The sequence below is a fragment of the Amblyomma americanum genome, chromosome 9 (assembly GCF_052857255.1).
Source record: "Amblyomma americanum isolate KBUSLIRL-KWMA chromosome 9, ASM5285725v1, whole genome shotgun sequence".
In the NCBI taxonomy this organism is placed as follows: Eukaryota; Metazoa; Arthropoda; class Arachnida; order Ixodida; family Ixodidae; genus Amblyomma; species Amblyomma americanum.
In genome coordinates this window covers 112,371,507-112,397,913 of record NC_135505.1, presented here as the reverse complement: position 1 = coordinate 112,397,913, position 26,407 = coordinate 112,371,507, and the positions used below count along the sequence as shown (strand labels likewise).

The 26,407-nt window shown below is 46.2% G+C and overlaps 1 protein-coding gene and 1 long non-coding RNA gene across 3 annotated transcripts; one reads left to right on the top strand and one right to left on the bottom strand.

Moving 5' to 3' along the window:
• Nucleotides 1–434: 434 nt before the first annotated feature.
• LOC144105360 (neprilysin-1-like) lies at nucleotides 435–11,210 on the bottom strand. The gene is made up of 3 exons (XM_077638501.1): nucleotides 9,973–11,210; nucleotides 5,529–6,224; nucleotides 435–1,533 (listed from the first exon to the last, which is right to left on the bottom strand). Exons 1-3 carry the CDS (start codon nucleotides 10,513–10,515, stop codon nucleotides 565–567), a joined length of 2,208 nt encoding a protein of 735 aa, XP_077494627.1. The 5' UTR covers nucleotides 10,516–11,210; the 3' UTR covers nucleotides 435–564.
• A 1,360-nt stretch (nucleotides 11,211–12,570) lies between these two features.
• On the top strand, nucleotides 12,571–18,621 carry LOC144105464 (uncharacterized). Of its 2 annotated transcripts, XR_013308801.1 has the most exons (4): nucleotides 12,571–12,885; nucleotides 12,999–13,059; nucleotides 15,795–15,940; nucleotides 18,589–18,621. It is a non-coding gene; the product is annotated as an uncharacterized LOC144105464 (long non-coding RNA). The 2 variants fall into 2 exon arrangements; XR_013308800.1 differs by having other exon boundaries at nucleotides 12,571–13,059.
• The last annotated feature ends 7,786 nt before the right edge of the window (nucleotides 18,622–26,407 follow it).

The window sequence follows — 26,407 nt, the reverse complement described above, 5'->3', positions numbered from 1 at the left end:
TAAAAAGCATGAACAACGGATACATTAAAGCGCAGACGGTCTTAAGTTTTTGTATCCAGAGATCAAAAGTAGAAATCCTCAGTTCATCTAAAAATGCCCCCGAAAGTGCTGCAGCTGCGTTAACGTTGAGAACTAGAACAGCCGTATTGCACAGAGTGTTGTGCATGTGCCAGATTACATAGCTGTGCAATGTCTTTTCCAAAAACTGCGTTCTGTGGTTCCACGCTGCAAGCAAAAGTGCAGAGAGCAGTTGCCACAACCGACTCTCTTCATTATGAGAAAAAGATAAATTTTTCAACCCGGGACCCAATCAAAATGTGAGGTCTAAACTCCTTGACTTCCACAAACATTCTTAACTTGCCATAACATCACGTCCTATGATATTGCCGTCTGATGGGGCAGCAACTTTCGAAGTTCGCCGCAATTTTGGCTTGGCAGTTTAATGGATGTTGTAACGGAAGAATGAAAATAATAAAATTGCTTTCAAGCAAAGTTTTTAATCCCAGAAACTACAAATTCCAGCTGTATACCTTCAGACTGGAGCAAGAGTTCCGACGGTTGAGTTCAATGGAAGCTGCAACGATCGCGAGGGTTAAGCGCCGCTCCTTCTGCGCATTTGAACGCCTGAGCGAAACGTTTCTCGTTCGACACAGGCTGGTTGCATCGCAGCACGACTGCAGGGTACAGTCCATTCTGTTCGTAACTGTACCCTTCATCGGTGCAGAACTCGAAGCAACCCGCGACAAAGAAAAGCTGCTCTTGGGTGTACCCCAAGATTCCCGGACCAGGAGGCAGGGACCCGAATGTGAGGCGCGCTTTCTCTGTGCCCGCTGAGTCGGCAAACGCTTCCGACAGGGCGCTCTTGGCGTGCTTGCGATCGCCGGTGTATGTGGCCAGCTGGTTCTCCAGGCATTCGAGTCGGGCAGCCAAGTTCTTGAACGACTCTTTGCTCCACCACGCCGCCACTTCACCTGTCCTGGTTAACTCGCTGAACAACGGGTCGAATGCGTGCGTCAACTCATGGCCGAGAACCTTACCGATTGCGCCGTGGTCCACTGCCCGGGGCATATTCGGCGAAACGAAAGGAGGGGCCATGATGGCCCCAGCTACTCCCATGATGTGGGTGAGGGGCACATAGAAGGCGTTAACGCCGATCGAGCTTGGAAAGAAGTCTTCGCGATGCACGATCACGTTGGGGTCTTCGCGCAGAAGCCGTTTGTACTTCTCCGATCGCTGATGGAACGCTTCTAACAGCCACTCAATGAATGACTTCGAAGACGGCGTTGGTAGGTAGTCGTGGAAGGCCTCGAGCGCGTCGCTGGTGTTGAGGTGTGCTGGAAGGGGCATGACGGGTATCACGCTGTCCACGTGATGCACGGAGCCCGCGACTGTTTTCTTGTCCATCCAGGAGAGCTGAGGAAAGCTCTCTTGCGTGGCGTTTCGCACAGCGTCCCAGGTGCTGTGGGTGGCTTGCACGGCCCTGGACAACTCCAAGGTGTCCAACAGAAGGCGGGCCATGGCAAAAACGCCGACCTGCGTTTTGAATCACATTTCGCTTCAGCACTTCACCAAACGTGCGTGTATTTGAACTGATCAACACTGCACTAATTGCTGTGTGAATTCTTTTGCATACATATACAATGTAAATATGTTAGTTATAGTATGCAATGCTGTTAGAATATATTATATGAGGTGTTGAAGACCGCCCCTAAGTTTAAAATATAGGCTTTTTAAGATATGAAGGCGCTTTGTGCACAACAAAATAATAACTCATTTCTGGTAATTAACAATTTAACAATTAAAGTTAGGTACCTCGTTGCAATGGAAGATAAGTAGCCGGTTGTTAGTAATCAGGAGGTCGGTTTTTAGATATTTGTAAACTCTCGTACCCTCAGCGCTGTGGCTTGACAAAATTAGGCTATTTCGACAAGGTACGTACACTGGAGGGGTTGCTTTGCTTCAGTGGTTTTCGAAAGCGCATATATTTTGGCGCGATGTAGCCAAAAATTGTTCGCCCACAGCGTAGAAGGTAATTTCGTTTTCGAAATTGTAAAAACTACATGGCTATTACTGACGACCAGCTACAAAACTCTAACTGCAACCTGTTCCCTTTGATAGCTGTAAACTTTTTTATCAAAATTTAGCGAACCGTCTAAGTGATCTTAATTCACGCCTTTTCTGATGTAGGGCGACGCCGGTATTGCTCTGCATCAGAAGACGTCTCATCTAAATAATACTAGTGATAAAAATTAGTTGCGGAGTTCCTTGACACACAGAGTATATTACGGGCTGAGTCACATAGCTTATTAGATCAGAACCTTTGGAAGTTTTTGAAGATAAAAGGCGCTTCCTAAAAGATATTCTTGATTTCAAAGCCTACTAACACGCCGATGACAATTCCTGTAACTCTGCATGGATTTATTCTACCCAGTTAACGTCCTATCCCAAGCAGCACAGGTAAATGGCCCAATGTTGGAAACACATTCGCAAATGCCGGTCCTACAAAGGACCAGTGTAAAACCATCCATCTGCAATACTGGGTCGATTACCTATGCTGCTTGGGATATTGGTGTGAAAGCACTTATACGATCGCCAGAGCCCAGCGAGAATCTTGCTTGCGAGTGGCCCGTTACCATGGAAACTGTGACGCCACGCGGCCAGAGTTTGGCATGGGCGACCCCCGAATTTGACCCTAGGCGCTTTGGACCACTATCGATGTCCGACCATAATTGACCCTGCCCGACTCGATGCCGCCCTCCAAATTTGACCCGTGTCATTTCCCAAAATTTGGTCTTGGCCACCGCCAAAAGTAGTTCACAGCTTTGGGATTTACGCGATCTCTTTGCTATGTTGTCGCTTGTGGCGTCAGCATTTGCGCCACCAGGCTTTCTCACGTCGCACATAGGTTTAACGGAGTTAAACGCCGGTTAATTTTTTAATGAATACATACGCGAGCTAATTATTGAACCCATTATCCTAAAGCTATAGCCCTGACGAATAGTAACGAGGCTGAAATTATGAAGTGGTTAGGCGAGCCCATTTTGCTTAGTGATTGTTCGGCTGAAGCACTTAACACGGTATTAGGAACGGTATACACAGGCCAGCTTCTCCGCTGAGTACAACAGGATAGCTGGAAAATGGAATGCAATGTGACGTAGCAACTTCAAATGCAGTGCCTCAAGACACACTAAGACCAGACCAGCGCGCATTCAGTGTACGGCGAGGCCGTCTTAAAGCGAGGTGCACTATCCTCCGCTACTTTCCGCAACCTTTCCGAACCAAGCATCACAGGTGATCGGCTATATTAAAATTGCATTCGCAAATGTCGGCTCTACAAAGGACCACAGTAAGACCACCTATTTCGAGTACTGGGCTGATACAAAAAAGCTAATTGAGAAGCTGACAAATACTTTTGTTAGGCTCCATCCTTGCGTTCCAGATAACAAGCACACAACATTTTCGGAAAACTAAGCTCTGATTAGGCGAAAAGACAAGAATTGAAGTACAGCATTGCCGCTACAGGCGGATTTAAAATGTGCACAGTACCTTAAGATAACCCCGGATTTGTCCATATCTTTGAGACTTCAAAACTGCATGATGGATATGCATCTTAGTACTTTGTTTAGCAAACCTTAATGCAGTTTTATGACACACTAAGGCGAACAAAAGAAAGTACGAATATTGGAAATTCAATTACGCCTCTGGCTGGTGGTGCCGCAGGTGGTCAACTCAGTTCCAAGGTTTGCTTACGTGCTTTTCGTGCTCGAATTTCTATCCTCCTTGCGTGCTCGATTTGCGCGCCCCAACTGAAAACAAGAAGGAGCCTAAAGGCATCTAAGCGCTGCTCAGACGAATATGTGCACTGCCACACGACTGCGACCCATTTTCTGCTGGTTTTGCACCGGAGCTGTTAACAGCACATTTTCACAATTCTGCTACGTGGTTTCCATCTGCGTTATAACTCAGTACCACTTTTATTGGTCAGCATACAGTGGCGTTGGCCATTACGCGCCAACGCCACTGCATTACGTCAGTGCAGAGCGCCAGAATTGCTGTTCTGCATACAGCTATGTCTCGCGTGGCATCACCCCAAGCAGCACAGGTAATTGACCCAACATTGAGAAGGGGTGGTTTCACATTCGTCGTTTGCAGGACCAGCGTTTGCCAATACTGTCCGAAACGTCGACTCAAATATATGGCTAAATGAAGCGTTTTCAACTTTGAATTATATATATATATATATATATATATATATATATATATATATATATATATATATATATATATATATATATATATATATATATATATATATATATATATATATATATATATATATATATATATATATATATATTCTGACGTTCCACGTCACACTCGCGGTAATACAGGACGTGCTACGTCCACCGCTATGGACGAGGGTGGCGCTGGTGAACACTCTCAAGTTTCGCTTAAACCCAATAAACATAAATACCCACGAGAGCAGCAGATTGGGCAGCCGTCGCCGTAGCTCAGTTGGTAAGAGCACCGGACGCGATATTCGGGGGTCGTGGGTTCGGATCCCACCGGCTGCATGGTTGTTTCTTCTGCTGCTTTATAAGCGATCTTCTTTAAGCGATAGATTAATCTAAGTATTGTCCCACTGATTAGCACTACACATTAAAAAATGTAAATAAATAAAAACATTCCCCTATGCACCTTGGTTTCGGTGACTGTCGGCTCCCTCACACACACACACATATATATATATACATATATATATATATATATATATATATATATATATATATATATATATATATATATATATATATATATATATATATATATATATATATATATATGTAAAAAGGAAAAATTGAACAGCACACACAGGACGAGGACACACGAAGAGAAACGACGAGACACCAGCGCCGGCTTAAAAGAGTTCATTTCGAACTTCGCCCAGAATATATGGGTATAACATGACCACACCACGCATGCGCGACAAGCGCAACATTCAGGCGCTACAATCGGAAAATTCAGGTGCTTCAAGCGCCTGAACGGTCCGCTTGTCGCGCATGCGTGATGTTGGCCAAGTTATACCTGTATATTCTGGGCAGAGGTTGGAAATTAACTGTTGCAAGTCGGCGCTGGTGCCTCATCGTTTCCCTGCTTGTGTCCTCGCCCTGCGTGCGCTGATAAATTCTGCCATGCAGTACCAACATGCCCAAACTACCACGTTAGTTTGTTTATTGAATAGGTTGGCATTTGAAGCATAAGAGTTGCAACAACACACAAAAAGTGATCACCTTTGAGAGTCGCGCGCTATAGTTTCGGATTACAAATGTCTTTTTCGAACGAACTTCCTACATCGGGTTGCTTTGCGCGGAGAGGCAGATTCAGGCACAGGCGTTAATGCATCTACCATGCCTATATCTGCTTTAAGCCTGCATTGTTAGGGCCAGGGCCAAGGATCGGACCAGGCTTCGCAAGTCAATGATACCACACAGAATGCGTGATCCGCCTGTTTTACGTGCGTATCTCACCTTGTCGATGAGATTGATGCAGGTGAACGCCGTATTAAAGGTGGCTAACACGCTGAGTGTGTTGAGACAATCTCCCAGCGCGTACGACACTCCAACGTGATATAAGCCGAGGATGTTCCAGCCAGCGAACAGCACCAGATCCACGTATCCTGAGTGTTCGGTTTTCGAAAGCGTTTCACGGATGAGGGGGCCAATATTATTGAAGGTCAGCAAGTCCTCGTCCTCTGTGATCTGCCGATCTTTGGGTAGATGGCTGTTGATGACCTTCAGCCAGGTCTCCAGCGTGGCAACTTTTCCGCTTTCATTGGCAACACTCTTAACGGTTGCATAAAGACGCGTAATCCGGTTGTCTTGAAACAAATTGGTAAAGGTCGTGTCAATGTCGCTGTAAACCTTGTTTATCCTTTCGACCACAGCAGCCACATCGCTACTTCCCAGAGATGGCGCCACGTTCGGAAGGCATCTCTCTATCGTCAAGTGGTCGAAGTAGGTCTCTATCTCGCTGTACACTTGAAAATCCAGCGATAGCCCGTATCGCTTATCTGTTTTGAGGTGTGGCTGTAGATGAACCAATAACGGTGTCGGCAAATTATACTCCAGGGAAAGACCAAGCAGGAAGTCCACGACGTTGAAGTCGGCGGGAAGACTCAGGGAAGGCCACTCGAATTTGAACTGCTTGAAGACGTCGAAGAGAACCTAGGGAAAGCAATAAAGTGCATTACTGTATAGCGCAGCAAACCAGAGGAACATCACTTACGGTTTGCGATGAAAATTAATTTTCAAACACTTTGTATCTGTTCCAAGGTTACAACAGTCGCTCTAAAAGCGCAACCAAGTACCAGACGGAGGGAGGGAGGGAGGGAGGGATGGCGTAGTGACTTCAAATATAAAATCACGGGTTGAAAAGAACATGTTCGTTATGGGCTAATTTGTTTCACTTTTCGGGTGACCGTTGTTCATTGTTCAACGATGCATACTTGACACTTGAGGCTGCGCTGCATGACCTCACAACAGTTCCTTCGGCCTTTATCTGCGTTTCCCGTGAACAGTATATTTAGGGCAGAGGGAACTAAATGATGATACCGTCAGTGTATGTTCCCTTGCCATCCTAGCTTTGTCCACAGTAGGAGCGGGGTGATACTTCAGAAATTTTACCTCTGCAAAACTTAGTGCATTTACTTTAAACATTTAGAAGTAATAATAATAATTGATTTTGGGGGGAAAGGAAATGGCGCAGTATCTGTCTCATATATCGTTGGACACCTGAACCGCGCCGTAAGGGAAGGGTAAAGGAGGGAGTGAAAGAAGAAAGGAAGAGAGAGGTGCCATAATGGAGGGCTCCGGAATAATTTCGACCACCTGGGGATCTTTAACGTGCACTGACATCGCCCAGCACACGGGCGCCTTAGCGTTTTTCCTCCATAAAAACGCAGCCGCCGCGGTCGGGTTCGAACCCGGGAACTCCGGATCAGTAGTCGAGCGCCCTAACCACTGAGCCACCGCGGCGGGGTAAACATTTAGAAGCCACTCGCTATTTGCGGAGAAAAAAAATTTCGTACAAACGTTCCATCGCCGCATAAAAATAGCTTCCTAGCCACTTTTGCAGTGAGACACCTCCACTACCCATTTTCTTCGGTTATGTATAGAAGTTTGTACAAACGCTTATTGCGCTGCATATTTTGTGACATGGGCCAATATAATATAATGTATAACGGCTGTATATGTACAAATTTATTTCGTAATATTCATCCTCTGCTCCTCCTGGCAAACCAAGGTTATAACAAGGCAGGTGAAGACCCTGAGCCAATGTCTGAGCGCGAATATTTAATACTAAAATAATAATTACTTTCGTGATGCTCTCAGCAAAAAAATGTGCACACAATGTTTTCTCTTGCATCAGACTGTCTCAACGCCGTGAAACCGATCGAATCTGTTTTGTTTTATCAATAATAGTCTACTGGTAGCAGCATATGGTTTTAGACATATCAGAGCGGGCAAAGTTTGAGGGTACTTTGTTGACTTCTGCGTAATTGTCTGTGACAAGCATCAAAATCATCATCATCCTCATTATCGTGAGCCTAACAACACCCACTGCAGGGCAAAGGCCTCTCCCATGTCCCTCCAATTAACCCTGTCGTTTGCCATCTGCGCCCACCCTATGCCCGCAAACTTCTTAATCTCATGCGCCCACCTAACTTTCTGCTGCCCCCTGCTACGCCTGCTTTCTCTTATCACATACACTCCGTTACCCTTAAGTACCAGCGGTTATCTTGCCTTCGTATTACATGCCCTGCCCAAGCCCATTTCTTCCCCTGGATTTCGACTAGGATGTCATTAACCCGCATTTTTTCCCTCACCCACTCTGCCCGCTTCCGGTCTCTTAACGTTACAACTACCCTTTTTTTATTTCCATGGCTCGCTGTGTTGTCCCTAACTTAAGCTGAACCCCTTTTCGTTAACCTCCACGTTTCTATTTTTATATTTTCTTACTAGTTTTTCACAAGGCACAGGACGTACAAAAATTCATTCTCAAATTTAGTGGCTAGACAACGAAAAAATTCAATATTTCGTGCAAAAAGTTCCTTCTTTCACATATTGCACAAGACTGTACTACGCTAATAATTCTTCATACGGCGGGGGTTTCATTCATTCTGCGCTGTCTTTTTCGTGTAGCAGCATTGGCCTAAATACAACTTTTCCTCTGCCTCCTCACTCACGTGTAAAACAGGGCATGAATGGCAATAGCAGAGTTCTAATTATTCGGTGTCTTCCTGTCCAGAGTCAACATGAGGAATGGTCCCCGATGTAGTCTATCGACATACTTTTACAGTGTACATTTTTTTCTAAATTATCCGTCTTAAGGGTTCCAGGCCATACCTTTCCCTTGAGTGACCTGGGGTCCTTTGCGGGTATCACACATAGCCTACCCAAGCAGAAGAGGTAGCCGGCCCAATATTGGAAATGTATTGGCAAAGGCTGGTCCTACAAACGACCAATGTGAAATCATCATTTCTCCAATATTCGGCTTATTATCTGTGCTGCTTGGGTAGGTTCTGCCTATGTGCTCATATATGCGGTTTGGTCAGTATCTGCATTCTTAGGTCGTGGGCAGTTGTTCTCTTACCACTTCGGGCGCAGTGATGCAGTGGCTAAGCGATGTACCACTGCTCCGCCAGGTGGCTATTTTATACACAGGCCCCTGTGCTTGAAAAGCCTGGGTTGCTCTTCTTTAGTAACCTCTCGCGAACAATCATTAAATTTATTCACTACCTGCCACGCTGGGTAGTTTTGCTCATAATTCGGGGGCAGGTTGTGACGACGTCACAAATTGCCGTTACCTATGTGGCACGAGCGCCAGCTGCTTTTAACTCGATTTCAATCCTGCGTAACTCGATAGTGTTAAGGCACCCGTGGTGCAGAAAATCTGGTGTCGTAGGCGTTGTGAGCGAAAATAGTGTGGAATAGGGTGGCCCATTTTGCCACCCTGTCCATCCGGGATAGCCACACTGTGGCCAGCCTGGGGTACAAGATTCTATACGGCCTCGCTTAGACCGCCATGATAGAAAAATGACCCTGACAACCAACATAGTTGAGCCACATAGGTCAGGTGACCTTGTGGCGTCAGCATATCCTCCCACCCATTTGTGACCAACCTAACTGCCATGGCAGGTGGCAGTTAAATTAATGGTTGATTATGAGAGGTTGCACGGAAAGAGCAACTTGGGCTACTCTACATAAAGAACTGTCGGGTACCGACCACCACGGCTCTTACAATTCAGACTACTCGCATTGGCATTGCCCTAAATATACTACGCAGCTTCCAGCATGTGTAATAAAAGGGCAGCTGCAGCTCCAACCTGGTGTCCTTCTAGCATGTTGGCCCACCACTCCATTAGTCTTAGCATGCATCTGCTCTCATGTCCAAGCATCACAGTGACAGCACTGATAAAACCGTCACAAAAACGCCACGAGACATAGCAGATTCTTAGGAAATGCGCTGCAGGTAGCAGTGGCATATAGTTTCATACAATCGGAAGGTTTTTCACTAACGCTGCTTGTTTTTACGAGAGAACTGGAAGGTCTTAAAGAATATCTGCCGAACAAATGTGTGCTTCGATGCTTCTTTGGGAAAGCCGTGCAGAGAGTCTTTTTCCCTAGTAATAATATGCCTAATACTCGCCGCTTCTAACGTCAGCTGCATCTTCATGAAAAATTTCGCAATCCCGCTAATGTTGTGAGCAGCTACAGTAAAGACTACCGTGCCGCAGGTATGCGCACTGCACTCACAAATTAGGCACATCCAAGTTCACAGGTGAATGCTTGTGAGTTGGTGTAACCGTGACCCCTGCCGATATCGTGCACATTTTTAGAGCTAGTGATAAAACTGTTTCCAGCCTTAGGCTACGTCTATCGGCTAGGAAATTTGAGGGCGGCGTCATCTCACCTTTGTGTCCTCGCGTCCTTCTTCGTAGACGCTGAGGCAAGCCTGGTAGGCCGACACACTTTTCCTAACCGCAGGCACAGAATGAGTTGGCGGACGTTCAATCTCGTGCAGGATGGCGCTCAGCACTCGCATCTGGAGTACCAAGAGCTGGCCAGTGCTCAACGCCAAAGGGTGGCTCCAACCCCAGCGGCCGCACACGTAGTCGAAGAAGTTGTCACACGGGTCGACGTCGGGGTCCATGCTGTCGGCTAGTTCCTGGGTGTAATCGAAACATTTTGTTGGGTGGTCGCACCATGGGAAGACCATGAGCGACGCCTGGTCGACGAGGTACTTTGCACCGCCGTACAGAATGGCCAGGAGGAAGACCAAACGCATGTCTGGGTTCCCCTTCATGATTGCGAAAAGAAGGCTTCGTGGCGAGGCTGCGTCAGAAGAGATGCGGTTACGCTGCTGCTTCTCGTGAGGCTCGAGGATATTGCGAAAGCGTGCAAGTGGCTCGCACGATCGTCTTCGTCCACCAGGAGAAAAGAAAAAGAGAATCATATTTCTAAAAGATAAACATTTGAAATTAAATGACTCTCTTCATAAGAGAAAAAATGCAATGAGGTGCAAACACAACTCCAGCCACAGCGAATTTAAAGAAGCATTAACTTTCTCTTGAATTCAATGACCATTTTGCACGAGGGACACTTCGGTCCTCATACAGGAGTATGCAAGATTATGAAGTGACTCTTGTATTGTGTTATAAATATACGGCTTCGGTAGATCAACAGTTACGATGAGGCCTGATCAAAGAGTACCTCACAAAGCGTGTGGGCGTTTCTTCTTGCTATGTCACACTCGGGCTGACACACACTGACATCAGTCTGGCATGACGCAACAAGAACGAACGCTTTATTGCGGGCTAGGTCTTTTATACCCAGCCACTGACGTGACATGATGACGATGTCATTGTCGATGAAGGTACGATGAAGATGACGATGAAGTTGTAGACATATAATCTCTCCCTCTCTTACAAGCCCGGGCCTACAGGCGGCCGTCGCTGTAGGGTCGATCTTCACAACGGTGGCAGGCTATCCATCCCGGGCCGCTTCCGGACTATCTCGCGACATGATCGGAGTACTGTCAGCAGGGGTCGAGCGAAACTCTGATTCAGTCCGACGTTTTACCTGGTCCAAGTGTCATCGCTGAATTCTTTACCCTGAATAAATAAAGACCATCCTGGACCCTAGTTGATATCTCACTGCACATGGTATCCATCTGTGACTAGTTAGAAAATCCCGCATCCTTACTGGGTCACCTGCCTCAAACGAAGACCCACCAACTCTTGATCGGATTTCTGCTGACTTCTCATCGGACGTGATGCAGTAAAGCTTTGTTGTTATTTGGTACCTCAATAAGTGTCCCAGCAGGGTCTTGCCATCCTTGAGGGTAATTCGGCGATATCAGCATAAAAACGGAGCTATGCGTACCTTGAGGTCTGTTCCTGGGTTTTTCTTCAGCCCTTCCTTGAGAGTACGCATAGCTCTCTCGGCTAACCCATTTCATTCTGGGTGATAAGGAGTTGTTGTGAGTCGTTGCCCTTTGCTCCGTGCCAGAAATTCGCGAGAAACCTTACCTACAAATTGGGGTACGTTATCAGAAACGGAGGCTTTTAGAAGGCCAAACCGTGGAAATATTGCTCTTAGCGCTTTTGCCGTTGTTTGCGAAGTGGTAATTTTCATTGGAATTGCTTCCATCAATTTAGTCTCTGAGTCTACGACGACGAAGACCATTTGTCTGTCCAGCGGCCCTGAGAAGTCTGCGTGCAGTCGGCTCCACTTTTCCCCGGTGGCTGGCCACGCCAAAGGTATCTGTGCTTGTGGCATCGCCGAGACCTGCACACATATAGAACATGAGTTCATCAGTCGCTCAATGGCGGAATCCAGTGCCACGTACCTAAACAGCGTTCTCGCTGTGCTTTTCATGGCTGTCATACCGGGGTGTGTCTCATGAATGATATGCAACATACGCTTTGCCGCCACCAGGAGTAGAACAATGTGGTGTCCCCAGTACACCAAATTGTAGCTCACGGTGAGCTGTTACTAACACGAACTGATGCCCACAAAAGTTGCCTTTAAACCGGGAGATGACAAACACCAGTGGTAATGCTTCTTTTTCTAGCTGCAAGTGATTACGCTCTCTCTTGGTGAGCGTCTTGGAGCGGAATCCGATGGGGTAGTCAATACCATTCACGTGGTGCGACAAAACGTCCCCAGTGCCTACTGGTGATGCATCGGACTCGAGCCGTAGTGGCTTATCAGGGTCGAAGTGAGCCAGAAACTTGGAAGCCACAATTGCCGGTTTGTTGTTGTTGTTGTTAGCCTATCAGCCTGTTTAACTTTCTGAAATGCTTTCTCTTCCTCCTGGTTCCATTGCAACTTGACTCCTTTGGATGAGAGAACTTATAGCGGAGCTAGCACGGTGGCAACATTGGGCCAGAACTTGCTATAATAATTTATAAGACCTAGAAAAGCTTTCAGCTCACTCACCGAAGTAGGCTTTGGGGCTTGAATAACGGCTTTGATATTGTCGTCCTTTGGTCTCAGACTCTTCGCGTCGAATTCACCCTGGCATCTTCAGCGACATCATCTTTGGAATTCGGTCTTGACAGCACGCATTCCTTATCAACCCTGACCCGGTCTGCCAACTATGGCTAGTCTTGAGGGCCGCTAGAGCTGCCTGAGCCAATGAAATACCGAAGTAGGAATTGCGCAGTAAAAGAAAGTTTTAATTATCGTCGTCATTATCATTATGCTCGCCGCCCACCACTGCGGAGAAGAAAAGGAAGTGTATGAGGCGCGAGATGACCCGCAGATCGTGCGTCGCGTGCCCCGGTAACGGCCACCCGTTCTACTACGTCCATTTCCTCAGGTCGGTTCTGGGCCCAGTGCTCGGGTTCCTAGGCTCTTCTGGACTGCCTTACAGCTCCCGGAGATCCCAACGTAAGCAGCTCACTCCAACTACCGCTTCGGTTTGCTTCGCAGGAGCCTTCTTGGTGCGAGAGTTCTGCGCCACCCCTGGTCCGTGTCAGCCGTCTCACTGAAGGTAAGGTTTCCCGTCTTCCTCCATAGTTTTGCGCGAGGATCCCATCTGAAATGAAAGATATGCTACGTTCTCCATGAAATATGTCGCCCATAGTTTCTTGGTTTCCAGCGTACTTATCTTCCCGTTCCGTGTTCTGTGCGATGTCAGTGCACGTTGAGGAACCCCAGGGGGTCGAGGTTTCCGGAGCCCTTCACTACAGCGTCCCTCATAGCATGACTCGCTTTGGGACGATAAACCCTCATAAACCATAAACCAAAAAACAAATATTCATCGCGTACTAAGGCAAGCATTTGAGCTTCCCTCGGTGTTAGTCTTCCCTCCTAGAAATAGGCTGACGCGCTAACTATCCATTCAGGGCTTGAGCTATCTTTTCGGGCTTCTTTGCTTCGAGAAATTGTGAAACAGGTTCATTCTGCTGTATTTGTTAATGGAAGTCATTCGATGGACGTTCACAGCTAAGCGTTCGGCATCAACAGCAAGCGATGATCGCCATCGCTGAGTACCCGCAGCGCTCACACGTTCCTCTGGTGAGCTTGGTGCGAGTGAAGTGCCCAATATTCTGCAAGAATATACTCGCCATGTCGTGTAGTGCATATGTGTTTCGTCCCCCAGCTGCACAAGAACGCGCAAAGACTATGCTGTAGACAGGTCCGGAATAATTTCAACGCCCGCGCGAGTCTTCAACGTGCGCCCACATCCCATAGAGCACGGGCGTTCGCCTCCGTCTACATGCGCCCTCCGCGGCCGGCGTTGGATACGAGCATCTTGAGCCCAGTGGCCGGACGCCTAGACTACTAAGACAGTGCGGCGGCGGCGGTTTGCGACACTCCGGTGACCTCATACCTGGAACGCAGCGGCGTTGGCTGTTGAGCCTTGTGTGAAGGACTGGGTGACTCCGACTTTTAGGCGTCCCTTGCATGCGGGAGGTGCGTGGTTCGAACCCCATTGCCATCGGGCACCCACCGGTGGTACAAAAGGTATAAGCTTTCCCCCGGCCTGGTGCTCAGCCTCATCATCATCATCAGCCTGACAACGCCCACTGCAGGGCTAAGGACTCTCCGATGTCTCTCCAATTAACCCTGTCCTATGCCAGCTGCGCCCGTGCACCCCATCCCCGCAAACTTATTCTCATCCGCCCACCTAACTTTCTGCCGCCCGCTGCTACGCTTGTCTTCTCTTGGAATCTACTCCTTTACCCTTAAGGACCAGCGGTTCAGCACTGCTAGGCTAACCTCACTGGATAAGGTTCTAGCGTTAAATGCTGCCAGATTCAGATTCCAATCGCAGCCTGGCCGGAGCCAGAAATTCTTAGCACGTTCTGCTGCGCCACAGGTCTGACCGCCGCCTTGATCAGTTGCTCCACAGCCGCTGGGAATTGAGGGCCGAGGGTTAATAGGTTTGCTCATAGAAGGTTGTGCTCAGCCTATCTTAAATGAAATGCTTCAGAAATTTGCTTGGACTGCCACCTTGCGTAAACAAAGGAAAACATATAGGTCTGGGCACTCCTTGGGCAAAGCTGCCCTCCCGCGATAAAAATTCTTACTCATCATATCGTTAAGCGCAATCTCTCTAACCAAAGAACACCTAACCTAGAAGGACAAATGGTCTACTTGTTCACACACTTTGCTCTACAACGCCATCTCGCGTTCGAATTGACCAACAATGCTTGATGCATGTCTCGGCCGCATTTTAAACTTCCATAGGAAAAGGATGGTGTATGGTTTATCTCAGATTATATCGTCCCAAAGCGGCTCAGGCTATTAGGGAGGCCGTAATGAAGGGCTCCGGAAATTTCGACCACATGGCGTTTTTAACGTGCACTGACATCGCACAGCACATGGGTCTCTAAAATTTCGCCTCCAAAGAAATTTCACCGCCGCGGCCGGGACCGATCCCGCGTCTTTCGGATCAGCAGCCGAGCGCCATAACCACTGAGCCACCGCGGCGGCGCGTTAACGTTTGTCAAAGACACGTCTCTCTGCAATGAAGGTCAAATTTACCAAAAAAGTTAACAGGCACTACACTATCACATAGCAACAGTGGGCGTGTAGAGCCTCATTTGATTTCTATACTTTGATCCGTTACATGTGTATCAGTATAGAGGCCATCGAAGTGGAACACCCCCCCCCCCCCCCCCCGTGGAAAAATTTGGGGGTCACCCGTTAGATTCAGAATGTTCGATGTGGTGTCAGGTCATTTGGCATGTTCCCGATAAAATTACTGAGATAAAGCCCAAAATATGTGTGGGATTCGCAACGGCGACTTTTCCACCCCGAAACTGTTTCAGGCGGTCATTACTGCCGAGCCGTTTGTCGCAGGGGTACCCGGATGGTGTCAAACGGTTCGTCGTGTTATAGTGCACGCTCTTATAAATTTATTAACTGATACAACGAGGAAATATACCGGATGCGCACCAGGCTGATCCGAGCACTAAAATTTTCATTAAATTTGTCGCTCGGTAATAAAGACTACGACACCCTTGCCACCATTAACTGAACTCGCGGTGACACGCGGCTTCGAATGCGCACATCCCTAGCAGCACAGCTAATGGTCCCAATATTGGAAATGTATTGACAAAGGCCGGTTCTACAAAGGGCCAGAGCGAAACCGTCCATTTGCAACGTGTGGTCGACTACCTGCGCTGCTTGGGATGTTTTGCGGATGTCTTTCACACCACTTGCTTTACTGCGACTGCTCCCCAGATATTGCTTTTCTCGTCATTTTTCTCTCAACAGAAAGCCTTCTGAACCACGTGACAGGCGGAGTGACGTTCTGGTCAGACCCTTCGGCTACAGACAAATCAAGTTCCGTTGAGCCAGTGTATTCTGTCACCAAAGTATTTTTCGCGGAAGCCAAGGCCACCTACCGACCGCAATCATGAGTAAGTGCTCACTTAATTGGTTGACAAGGTCATCCCGATGTCATATACCTGAATCGTGTGTCCATGCACATTCTTGGTCAAAAGTCTTAAGCCCAAAGGCCTTTTGCTTCAGCCGCATAACGGAAGAGCCATTATGGCACTATTAAAGACCGAATGACCTTAAAATGCTAGCAGAAGGTTTCTTCTTGAGGTAGAGAAGCTTCCTGCTTGACTTGTGTTTTGAATGTTTTGAAGCATTCTAGGAACATTCATTTCGCTGCGGCTGAACGGTGTGGCCTTAAGACTTTTGACAAAGACCTTACCTATCCTTAGGTCAGGCTGCTGGGAAATTGTTCTACCTGTTGAGATTCAGATAGGATACTGGGCATCAATAAAACTCGGGGACACCTAATTTCATAACGTGTCGACAATTCGATAGGATTTGAAGATTATTGGTGGCGTCCGGTAACATCTCGGGAAGAACAACCTTCGTCTCACAAGCCCTACCAGTCACTTCTGGCAAATGCATCTACAGCTTCGAATGCTGTCCACCTCCCATGGTTTGCTGACGGAGGCTTCACACACACGAACTTGCTCTGCTGACGTCACTTTCCTCAAGCCAAAGGGCATTCACCGGTCTCGTGACGTCACTGATGACATCAATGCCCGCTAGCCCATCCGGATGCCCGTCGGTGTGACAGCGCCAGCGGCCGGGTTTCGCTCCAACGAAGCTTGTTAGCTGTATATCGCAGGAAAAGTTATGGAAAAGACAATTTTAACCGACTTTTTTTTATTACCATAATTGTGACGGAGAAGTGATGGGGAAGTATTGGGGTGGAAAGGGAGGGAAGGTTGCACATTACGCTGATATTGCGTCTTGTGGACGGCGACTTCCTCCACCTAGTGTTTGTAAGGATCGGCCCCTTAAGGGCTGATCCAAACGTACTTCCTAAATAAATAAATAAATAGTTTCACCACCTTAGGACACTTGCTTCCTTCCACTGTGGTCCTAATTTCGCGGTCACGTTCGAGTTCGTTCCTTTCTTACCGCAATTTGCAAAGTCAGTATTAAAATAAAGGACTCGGTCGTGGTTTATACTAACGTAATCATTGAAAATTGTTTTTCAGTGGTTTATTAAAATAATAATAAAAATGAAGTATAAAATTTTTGCTAGCCCCAGCATCTGCAATCGATACTGACGCACCTGGCCTGGGGCAGCGGAAATAAAGGATAGCAGGCAGAATGGAGAAATGAAATGAAAGAGGGGAGGGGACAGGAAGGGAGGTTAGGGGGAGAGGTAATATACACAAACTATTTACACACAAAGAAATGTAATTGAAGATTGAAAATTGGTTTTTGGCGAAAGGAAATGGCGCAATGAGTCTCACATATAGGCGGACACCTGAACCACGCCGTATAAGGGAAGGGATAAAGGAGGGACTAAGTGAAGAAAGGAAAAAAGAGGTGCCGTAGTGGAGGGCTCCGGAATAATTTAGACCACCTGGGTATCTTTAACGTGTACTGACATCGCACAGCACACGGGCGCCTTTGCGTTTCGCCTCCATCGAAACGCGGCCGCAGCGGTCGGGTTCGAAACCGGGTACTCCGGATCAGTAGCCGAGCGCCCTAACGACTGAGCCACCGCGGCAGATAAAATTGTATTCTGTTTTATAGTTCGTAATAGGCGCTTTCACTCGTCTTGACGGCGAGTTTTCAGAGCCAGTGTGCTTTATTCCAATACACTGGAATTGCTGACTTTCAAAGGACATCATCTCTCAGCATAATTATGTTAACATGTGCATCTGAAAGAACCACAAGTCGAGGTAGTTGGTACGCACGTATCACGGAATCAACACCGTGCAATACCGACGCCGAATAAATAAAGAGTTCACTGTCTCTGCTGATTTTACGCGTCTGTATAATTTTAAATAAGTTAGACGTTTTAACTCTGGGAGCTGATGCAAGATGAGATCCCTAAGTACACTAGGCTGGAATTTAAAAATTAGGAGAATGCTTAAGCTTCGCCTTAACAGCAGGTGCGATAGCGCCTTTTCCTCCTTTTTTCGGCTTTTTTCTTTTTATTTTTAATTTCTGAGATTAACAGCACACAGTCACCCTACCGATCACGGTCATCGATTGCAACCACAATTACCGAACACATTGGTGGTTACCAATCACCATTCACTGTCAAGGTTACAATGCACGACACACTACGCCACGACATACTTGTACACATAAACACCATTTATTTCAGTAAGATGAATCGCCATAGCACTCCCTTTTCACTGCGAACAATTTTTGATGCCTAATTAGCATATTTATTTTCGGACATACTATTACTGTAATATCAGTGCACATCTCGGACACACGTTACTAAGTAATATACACCACAACGCGTTCAGTATGTGCCCCTCTAGAACGTGTAGGCCAACAATCCTTACTGGCCTACGCCAGGGTTTAAATTCGAACCGCAATGCCGGCTAATTTTTTTTTTCATTTGAAATTTCTGGGATTATTTTCTAACGACTTAAGACGACGGCCAGCTTTTCCAGTAGATCGAGCTCCTTACGTATTCGCGTAATAGCTCCACTCACGTTATGAACCAAAACTGGCAACGGTAAAGCTCACATTGACTTTGCTCTTTTACCCTTTTTCTTCCTGTTTTCAGCTGAAATGTCTGCTATGTCCTCCGAGATGTCCCGTAAGAAAATTTTTCTCCTTTTTTGTGCTTCTCATCTTGGCTCGAAATGATGCAACAGGTAGCTAATTATGCTTCATTGAAAATACTACCTTGTTGGTTAGTGACGTTTTTCGTTTATAACGCTGTAAAGTTGCAACATGAATGTAGCTGCATGGCTTCCACAAGAGGGTGCACCAGTATAATTTCCACCTGCTAGCGGTGTACCAAGGGCCTAGCTTTGCACTGCTCACTGAGTTTCCCTGAGCTCCAAATCACCCGAACTCAGAAAACCGCCAAACTGAACTAGTCCTATTAAAATTAAGCCCTCTAGGCTCATTTGTCACATCGCCTCAGGCTCACTGAGAGTCGCTAGCACTTAGCTTAACACGGGCCGAGACAAACCCAAATTAACTTTTCAAGCAGCACAAATTGGCCGAATATTGCAAATACATGGTTTCACATTGTTCGGTTGTTGGACGGGCCTTTGCCAGCATATTCCCAATATTGAGCCGGTTACCGGCGCTGCTTGGGTTGACCGCAGGCTCATTCTCCTACGAAGCCCTACTTAAAGTAAACGCCAGTGAGCCTGCCTGTCTATAATTGATGAAGGGGATTTCAAGCTGAAAGGAGAATGGTGCAAAATGGAAAAAGAGGATTTGTTAAAGAGGGAAAGGTACAGTGAGGACAGGATTCAGGGCACCCGTGGCTTTGTTCGTTCAGGGTTCTAGCTAATTCCGCTGAGTGATCCTGAAGAGCGATTCCGTCAACATTTTGCAGTCACTTTTGGTGACTTCAGCATGGATTTTATGTTTATGCTATAGTCGAATGTGAGTGGCGAACGACCCTAATGGCCCTAAATGTAGGTACTCCAGCCAATAGCGTCGGCCGAATTTCCTGACATCGTGCTTAATGTACTAGGACGCGCTAGGCTCACATAACAAGAGTTGACATACAGAAGACTATTAACCACGGCTTAATCGGAGTAACCGCGGCGTTTCGAATGTCAACACCCCTGACGGGAGAGCCTCATCTGAGGTACACCTGCCGCTTTGTTCTTGGGTTTTATTCAGCTGTAATTTAAGCACGGCTCGCCTTTTTTTTTGCCTTGAAGAAGCTCGTATCGGCTTTGGCACTTTCACGAATAACGACCATCCACGAGCCAATGTGAAATTATAAAACACGCACTCTCGTTACCAGCACCTGCAATGTATTTTTTTTTTCTGAAATTGGAACTTCATTTTTTTCAGAGATGTCCACCGCACAAGAGGCTCCTAAAAGCGGTGAGCTGTGTACTTCTGCATGATTACATAAAATTTTTGCTGTGCAAACTTGATTCAGTCCTGAGAAATTTAACTGAAATTTCGGGAAATTAAAGATGTTGCCACATGATTTCTTTCTGCGACACAGTGCCTCAGTAAGGAGAAACGATGTAGCGATACTGAACACCCTGCTTTCAGTGATTTTCACAGCCTTTGGAGCTGCATAACTAGGTCGATCTTGTGTGGTTCTATTGCAATTCAGATGCCCAAGTGTCGAAAGTACTGCAGGTTCAAGAAAACCGTTCCTTGCTTTCAGCGTCATAGCACGTGTTATCTATATCTTTTCCGGAGCGGTACAGTACCGGAAAAAAGGAATTTTAAGATAACTGGGTTTTCAAATCTCGTTCATAAATGAAGACTTGTGGTTTGTTCTCCGTGTTACGGCCTTCAACTGCTACTGCACTGAGCTTCCATCTTTCATGTAACAAATTTTTTTCTTCATTCCGACAAGTAGTTTTCACTTCCTCCGTCTTAGATAATTACTGCTCGCGTAAAGTGGCTTCCCAATTTGGTGGGATGAATATTTTCATTTCAAGGCTATGAAAGCCTTCTGTAGACAAATGTTCTTCGCTTTAGGTTTGAAAATTGTTCCTAATTGTGTAAAAGTATTGAGCATTACTGTATTGTAAGTATTGAGCAACGTATTGAGCTACACTAAACTGATACTTGTCTCTGGAATGACAACGTATTTGATCATAAGCATGCGCGATTATTGTAGAGAGAGATAGCCCTCGCTGAAGTCGATGGAAGCCTACCAACGCAATTTTTTTAAAGTAAGGCTGACAGCTATTCGGCTATTCCGCTTCCAGTTTTCTACATGAAAACATAATTGCTGCAGTGGAGGACTCCGGAATAATTTCGACCACCTGGGGATCTTTAATGTGAACTGCACGATGTCAGTACGCGTTAAAGATCCTCAGGTGGTCAAAATTATTCCGGAGCCCTCCACTACGGCACCTCTTTCTTCCTTCTTTCACTCCCTCCTTTATCGCTTCCCTTACGACGAGGTTCAGGTGTCCAACGGTATATGAGGAATATACTGCGCCATTTCCTTTCCCCCCAAGAAACCAAACCAACCAGTAAGCAATGTGTAGGGGTTGCTTTTTTTCGTGTGGTAGAATCTGCTGTGCATCTAGGTCGCGTATGTGTAGGACAAGCGCAAAGAACTCAGTTTTAAAAGGAGAGTTTCTAATTTTTTTACTTTCGAATGGTACTATTTATCAGTAGCAGTCGATAAATTTTTATGCCTGAAACCGCTTGTGAAGATATGTACACTTGGAACGAAGAAACAATTTAAAATACAATATAGCGTGAACGCGGCACTGTATATTATCTTCGTTACTAGAACAGCGTAACAGCCCAAGCAGCACAAGTAATCAGCCCAGTATTGTAATTGAGGATCGCTGACCCGTTCAGAGTTGCCGATAGGAGTGATGTAGCTTAGATACAAATAAGTGTCTGCTCATAGCCGAATAGCAGCGGCTGCCGACGCAGTGCCGATGATGATTTCATCTTGTACGCTAGCAACTCAGCTAAGGCATCGCTGAAATTAATCGAGTGTTCAATTAACCACGATAAAATGCGGTTGACAGTCAGGCAGTGCCGTGAGTAGGCCATTCAATATAGCGTTCACCAACTCTGTCGCTGTCCGCTCTGGCTTCGTTGCAAAACAAACTAAGCCTAGCAACGACCAATGAGTATCGCATTACCAGAGCACCGTCGCCCGCGGCGCTTGCAGACGGCACAGTTGTGTTTAGCTTGCGGCATACGGTGCTGTACGAAAGCCACGAACTGGTCGCCTGCTTTCATGATGCGGCAGGGACAGTAGTTTGTCGACGTTCCGCCTAACACTCCACGCAAGCCGCACTACAGAGAAATCGGAGGAATGGGCTTGGCGCCGAGAGCTGTTGTGTTCGAGCAGTTGGCTGCTTTTGCCAACCGGTGCGAAGTGCCTCATGAGGTCCGCTGGTTACATCTGCCTAGTTGCGAAGTCCTCAAGCCACTCCCGGTGCAGGAGCGGCAGTGTGTCACTGCCGGACGCCGCTGAATTGTATAGCTTGAGTACAGTGCCATAGGGTGCATTGGTTCGCTTCATCGAGGCAGCCTAACTGCCCTAATCGTGAGACCGTGCTGCAGAACGCTGTTTCTGCGTCGTTGGGGGGAACTCTAGATACCTATTACTTTAACGTGTTGCACTTAAACTGTGTTTTCGTGCGTTGTTCAAGCGGGTAAGCTCGTGCTCTTTTCTCCCCCTGGTGCTGACGTGCACCTTCCGTCTAGAGACGCCGCTGTTTTCTCGATTGACGACGAAAACCGAGGTCGCCAAGCCCTGTTCGCGTTGATTGTGGTTAGGGACGTAATCGAGCTTTGCTCGGCAGTGTAACATGGGCGAACCGTGGTTACATAACCCGGGGTTACCACTGTCCGGGTAAGAAGCATGTAAGTTACAAGTTCGCCGTTTGACGCAACGCTGCTGAAAAGCAAGCTTCTGGCTCGACATCAATCGAGCAGTATTTGCTGCATGAAAATGATGATCAAATGCATAGTTCTAGTCCGCTTTATTATTTTGTTTACAAAAGTGTGTTTTATCGAGGATCTCTTGCTCGAATGATGCTGTTTTCTTCCATAAGGGACACTGAGGATCAAAGCAGGGACTTATTGCTCTTAGTAAATATTGCTATCCTATTTCTGGATGCGTTAACGTTCTCCAGAGATGAAAACCCCAATTATGAGTCAGAAAGTCTGATCAAAACAAATTGTCTGCGACTCGATTCTAATTCATGACGTCATGACTGGTCGCCGTCGCTGTAAAGTGAATTGGGTGTAAGATATCCTCTGGGATTCACACTTAAAACTTCGGTACCGACGCATGTAGTTCACTTGTGAAAATGACCAGAGATGGCGCCACCTGTATTTAGTTTTCTTTTTGGTCTTTATGTAAAATATTTTTACAGAAAAATTTCTGTTTGTTCTGAAACCCCTTAAAGCTATAAATCTCTGTAGTATTAGCTAATTCATTTCATTTTTCTTATTTTTGCTGATTCTTCGTTTTCACCTCATCGCTGGCTTTTCGTTTCTCATTGCTCAAATTCGCTTCTTATTTTTCAGACGATGAGTAAGTATTTCTGGTATTTTTCGCTTTATTTCGCTTTACAACGGTTCCGATATCATTTACTATCAGCAAAGCAAGGATTCTAACTTTGTGGCCACAAGCGATAGTAGGCTGTTTCTTTTATAATAAACGCCGCATTCGCAGTAATAATTCGATTTCCTTAGCTAAATAGACCTCTTCTGTTTCCTAAATTTTGAAGGAACGAAACGAACTTGCCACAATAATTCCACATAGACACCGGAGACCGCAAGCCTAGTAAGGTTTTGGAGTGGACACCCAGGGAATTGTCTTTGCAGAAGGCCTCAGGCGGCCCGTTGTGATAATGACGACGGTGTTGAAGCCACTATCTAACAATGTTGAAAGCCTAACCATTTCGCTTGTTCGTCAATTTGCTGTTCAGCAGAGGAGTTGTGGACGCTTGGTTGCATCACTTAGAAGAGCAGACACCTGAATAGCCTAAAATCTCGAGTTCGAATTATATCGACCGATACATGAGGCACTCGCAACACTTTCCGCACTGCTTTGCATTATATTTGCCGGCTAAAGGGGTATTTTATACTTTGCTGATCTGACAGCCATACTTATCAGCAAGCCCATTACTTCTCTCAAACAATCTGCGCCTCTTAATCAATGCTTTAGTGCAGTTTGCCTTTCAAAATACTACTGCCATGCGCCTTAGCAAGCGAGGCGTTCTTTACTTATCCTTCTCAGCTAACCAGAGAAGTTAATGTTTTTCGTCGAAAACAACCCGATGTGCGGCGGCGTCAGGGTACGGTTAGAGTTGCGTATTAACTAGCAATAAACGCAGCACAAGAACCTTGTAGTACCTACCTCGGGAAGACGTAGGCGTTATATTCAGCGAGATCTATGCTGTGAACAGAATTCCATGCGATTCGAGTCATTCGATATTAGTGACCTTTCCGCGATCTGATCCGCAAGTCTGGAACGCGTAACGACAAGTATGTAGTGTGTGTATACGTATATGCTGCAGGAAACAGTGGTCTATAAATCACAAGTGGTACGCGGCCATTCACGCTGTACCGCAGAAAATCTCGATTTCTTGCGTGCATATACCAGGTATTTCAGGGAAGACCAAGTAATTTTCAAAATTAGGCTTTTTGACGTCAAAATATGGTTGTTGCGGCATAGAATTACCATTGTTGGCGGACGCCGAAATGCCGGTGAAATGTGTTATGTAGTGAGCTGCTTGACAGATTTCTGATAATGAACTTTTTAACTTTCACAGCTTTTCAGATTTCTAGTGTTGTCATTAGTAATAGCCATATGAGTGTTTAGAATTTCGATAACACGGTTATACTCGGCGCTGTGGATCGACAAAATTTGGCTACAACTTGCCAAAACACATGCGCTTTCGAAAAGCAAGCAAAGAAACAACCTTTCTAGTGCACGCAACTAGTCAAAAAATCCAAATTTTGTCGAGCCACAGGGCCAAGCGTAATCGTGTTTCTAAATTCTAAAAAATGATATGGCTGTTACTAACGGCTGGCTACAAATCTTTAATTTGAACTAGACGCCTAAGTCTACTAGTTAAAAAGTTAATTATCAAAAATTAGTGAACCATCTCACTACTTAAAACGATTCACCGGTTTTCTTGAGTGCACCAAGACTGATAATACTATGCTGAAAAATCCATAATTTTTCCTCAAAAACCTATTTTTGAGAATTACTTAGTCTTCCCTGAAACATCTGATATGACGCAAGATACAATGGTGTGCAAATCTTTTAGTGGTATTCAGTCATTTACGCTGCACGACAAAAAAAGGTTTGAATACTTGCATGCATTTATACGAGTATTGTACATGTCTATAAGCTTCACTTATATGCATGCATATAATGTACAGCTATATGATTCATGTTCATGTGTGCGATGTCCTACGTCTTCCGCTGGAAAAGAATAGTTTACTGACATTTTCGCGGTCAGGCATCCTGCACAGAACACTGAATATAATGACCTGCAATTCTTGAGCAGTAATTGGAGCCGGTCAATGGCTTGTCGAGTATCGGGGAGAGAGTTCTGCGCAGTGTGGTTCGCGTCAGAAGAAAAACCAATTAGGCTGCGAATTGGAAAGGCGGCGCCATCTGCCGGCTGAAGCCTCAGAAATCATCGTCCGCAGAATCGATAGATATTTGTTGCTGTTTGGGCCGGTTGCTCTTTTGCTCAACAGGTGGCGCTAGGATTTAAATTCGTCGTTCGACGGCCTTTTCTGTGGAGGGCACTCTCAGTGCGGAGCGCTTTTTCAATGGCGGTAAAAATCGAACGAACTGCCGATGTAAAAGCAGTACCCAAGATATGTATACCACGGTACGAAACTTTGCACCACACATCTATACGTTAATAGGCCAGCGTATTATTTTTCTGGACACGCTTGTGCAGATGAAATTAAGGTTCTTTCCATTGGAGTCGTTTTCTTGATGGAGACCAGTAATTTGTTTCCATCAGCGAAAGAGGGGAGATCTTGTATACAACAAACTGTGCTTCAGCACTATTGTGCCCGTTTCCACTGCGTACAGTCTATAAGGCAATAAATATTTCTAAATACTCGCTAAATGTTACACGGCTGCATATCAGAGAAACACGTTCTGTCTGTCACGCAATGAACGTGACAGCTTATTGCTCAATCAATGCGATAAACCGCGCAGAAAAAAAAGAGCATTTAGACACCTAGGTCGTGTTTTTAAGGAAAAAGTTATCGAAAAGCTGACGCCGAGGACAGTAGTTGAGGGTTGATTGAAAAATAGTACCCCTGCTAAACCCGCCGCGGTGGCTCAGTGGTTAGGGCGCTCGACTACTGATCCGGAGTTCCCGGGTTCGAACCCGACCGCGGCGGCTGTGTTTTTATGGAGGCAAAACGCTAAGGCGCCCGTGTGCTGCGCGATGTCAGTGCACGTTAAAGATCCCCAGGTGGCGAAATTATTCCGGAGCCCTCCACTACGGCACCTCTTTCTTCCTTTCTTCTTTCACTCCCTCCCTTATCCCTTGCCTTACGGCGTGGTTCAGTTGTCCAACGATATATGAGACAGATACTGCGCCATTTCCTTTCCCCAAAAACCAATTAATATTATTATTACCCCTGCTAATCATCGAAGCTCACCCTTCTACATCTCGATAGCAACACATTAGTCCAGCCCTCTCAGTCACATTACCTGCAGTATTTCAGTAGAACTTGGTGATGAGCTAATTGGTCATTCAATATTTAAAGACTGTATGTAGCGCCATTAGGCAGACCACAGAGGGCACGACACAACAAAGAAGAAAGCTACTAACCCTATTAACGCTAAGTGTTAATGGAAGTAGTTAAGTAAGCCCTGTTTGAAGTGATGTTCGACAATAACTCTACGCCTGTAGATACCTGCC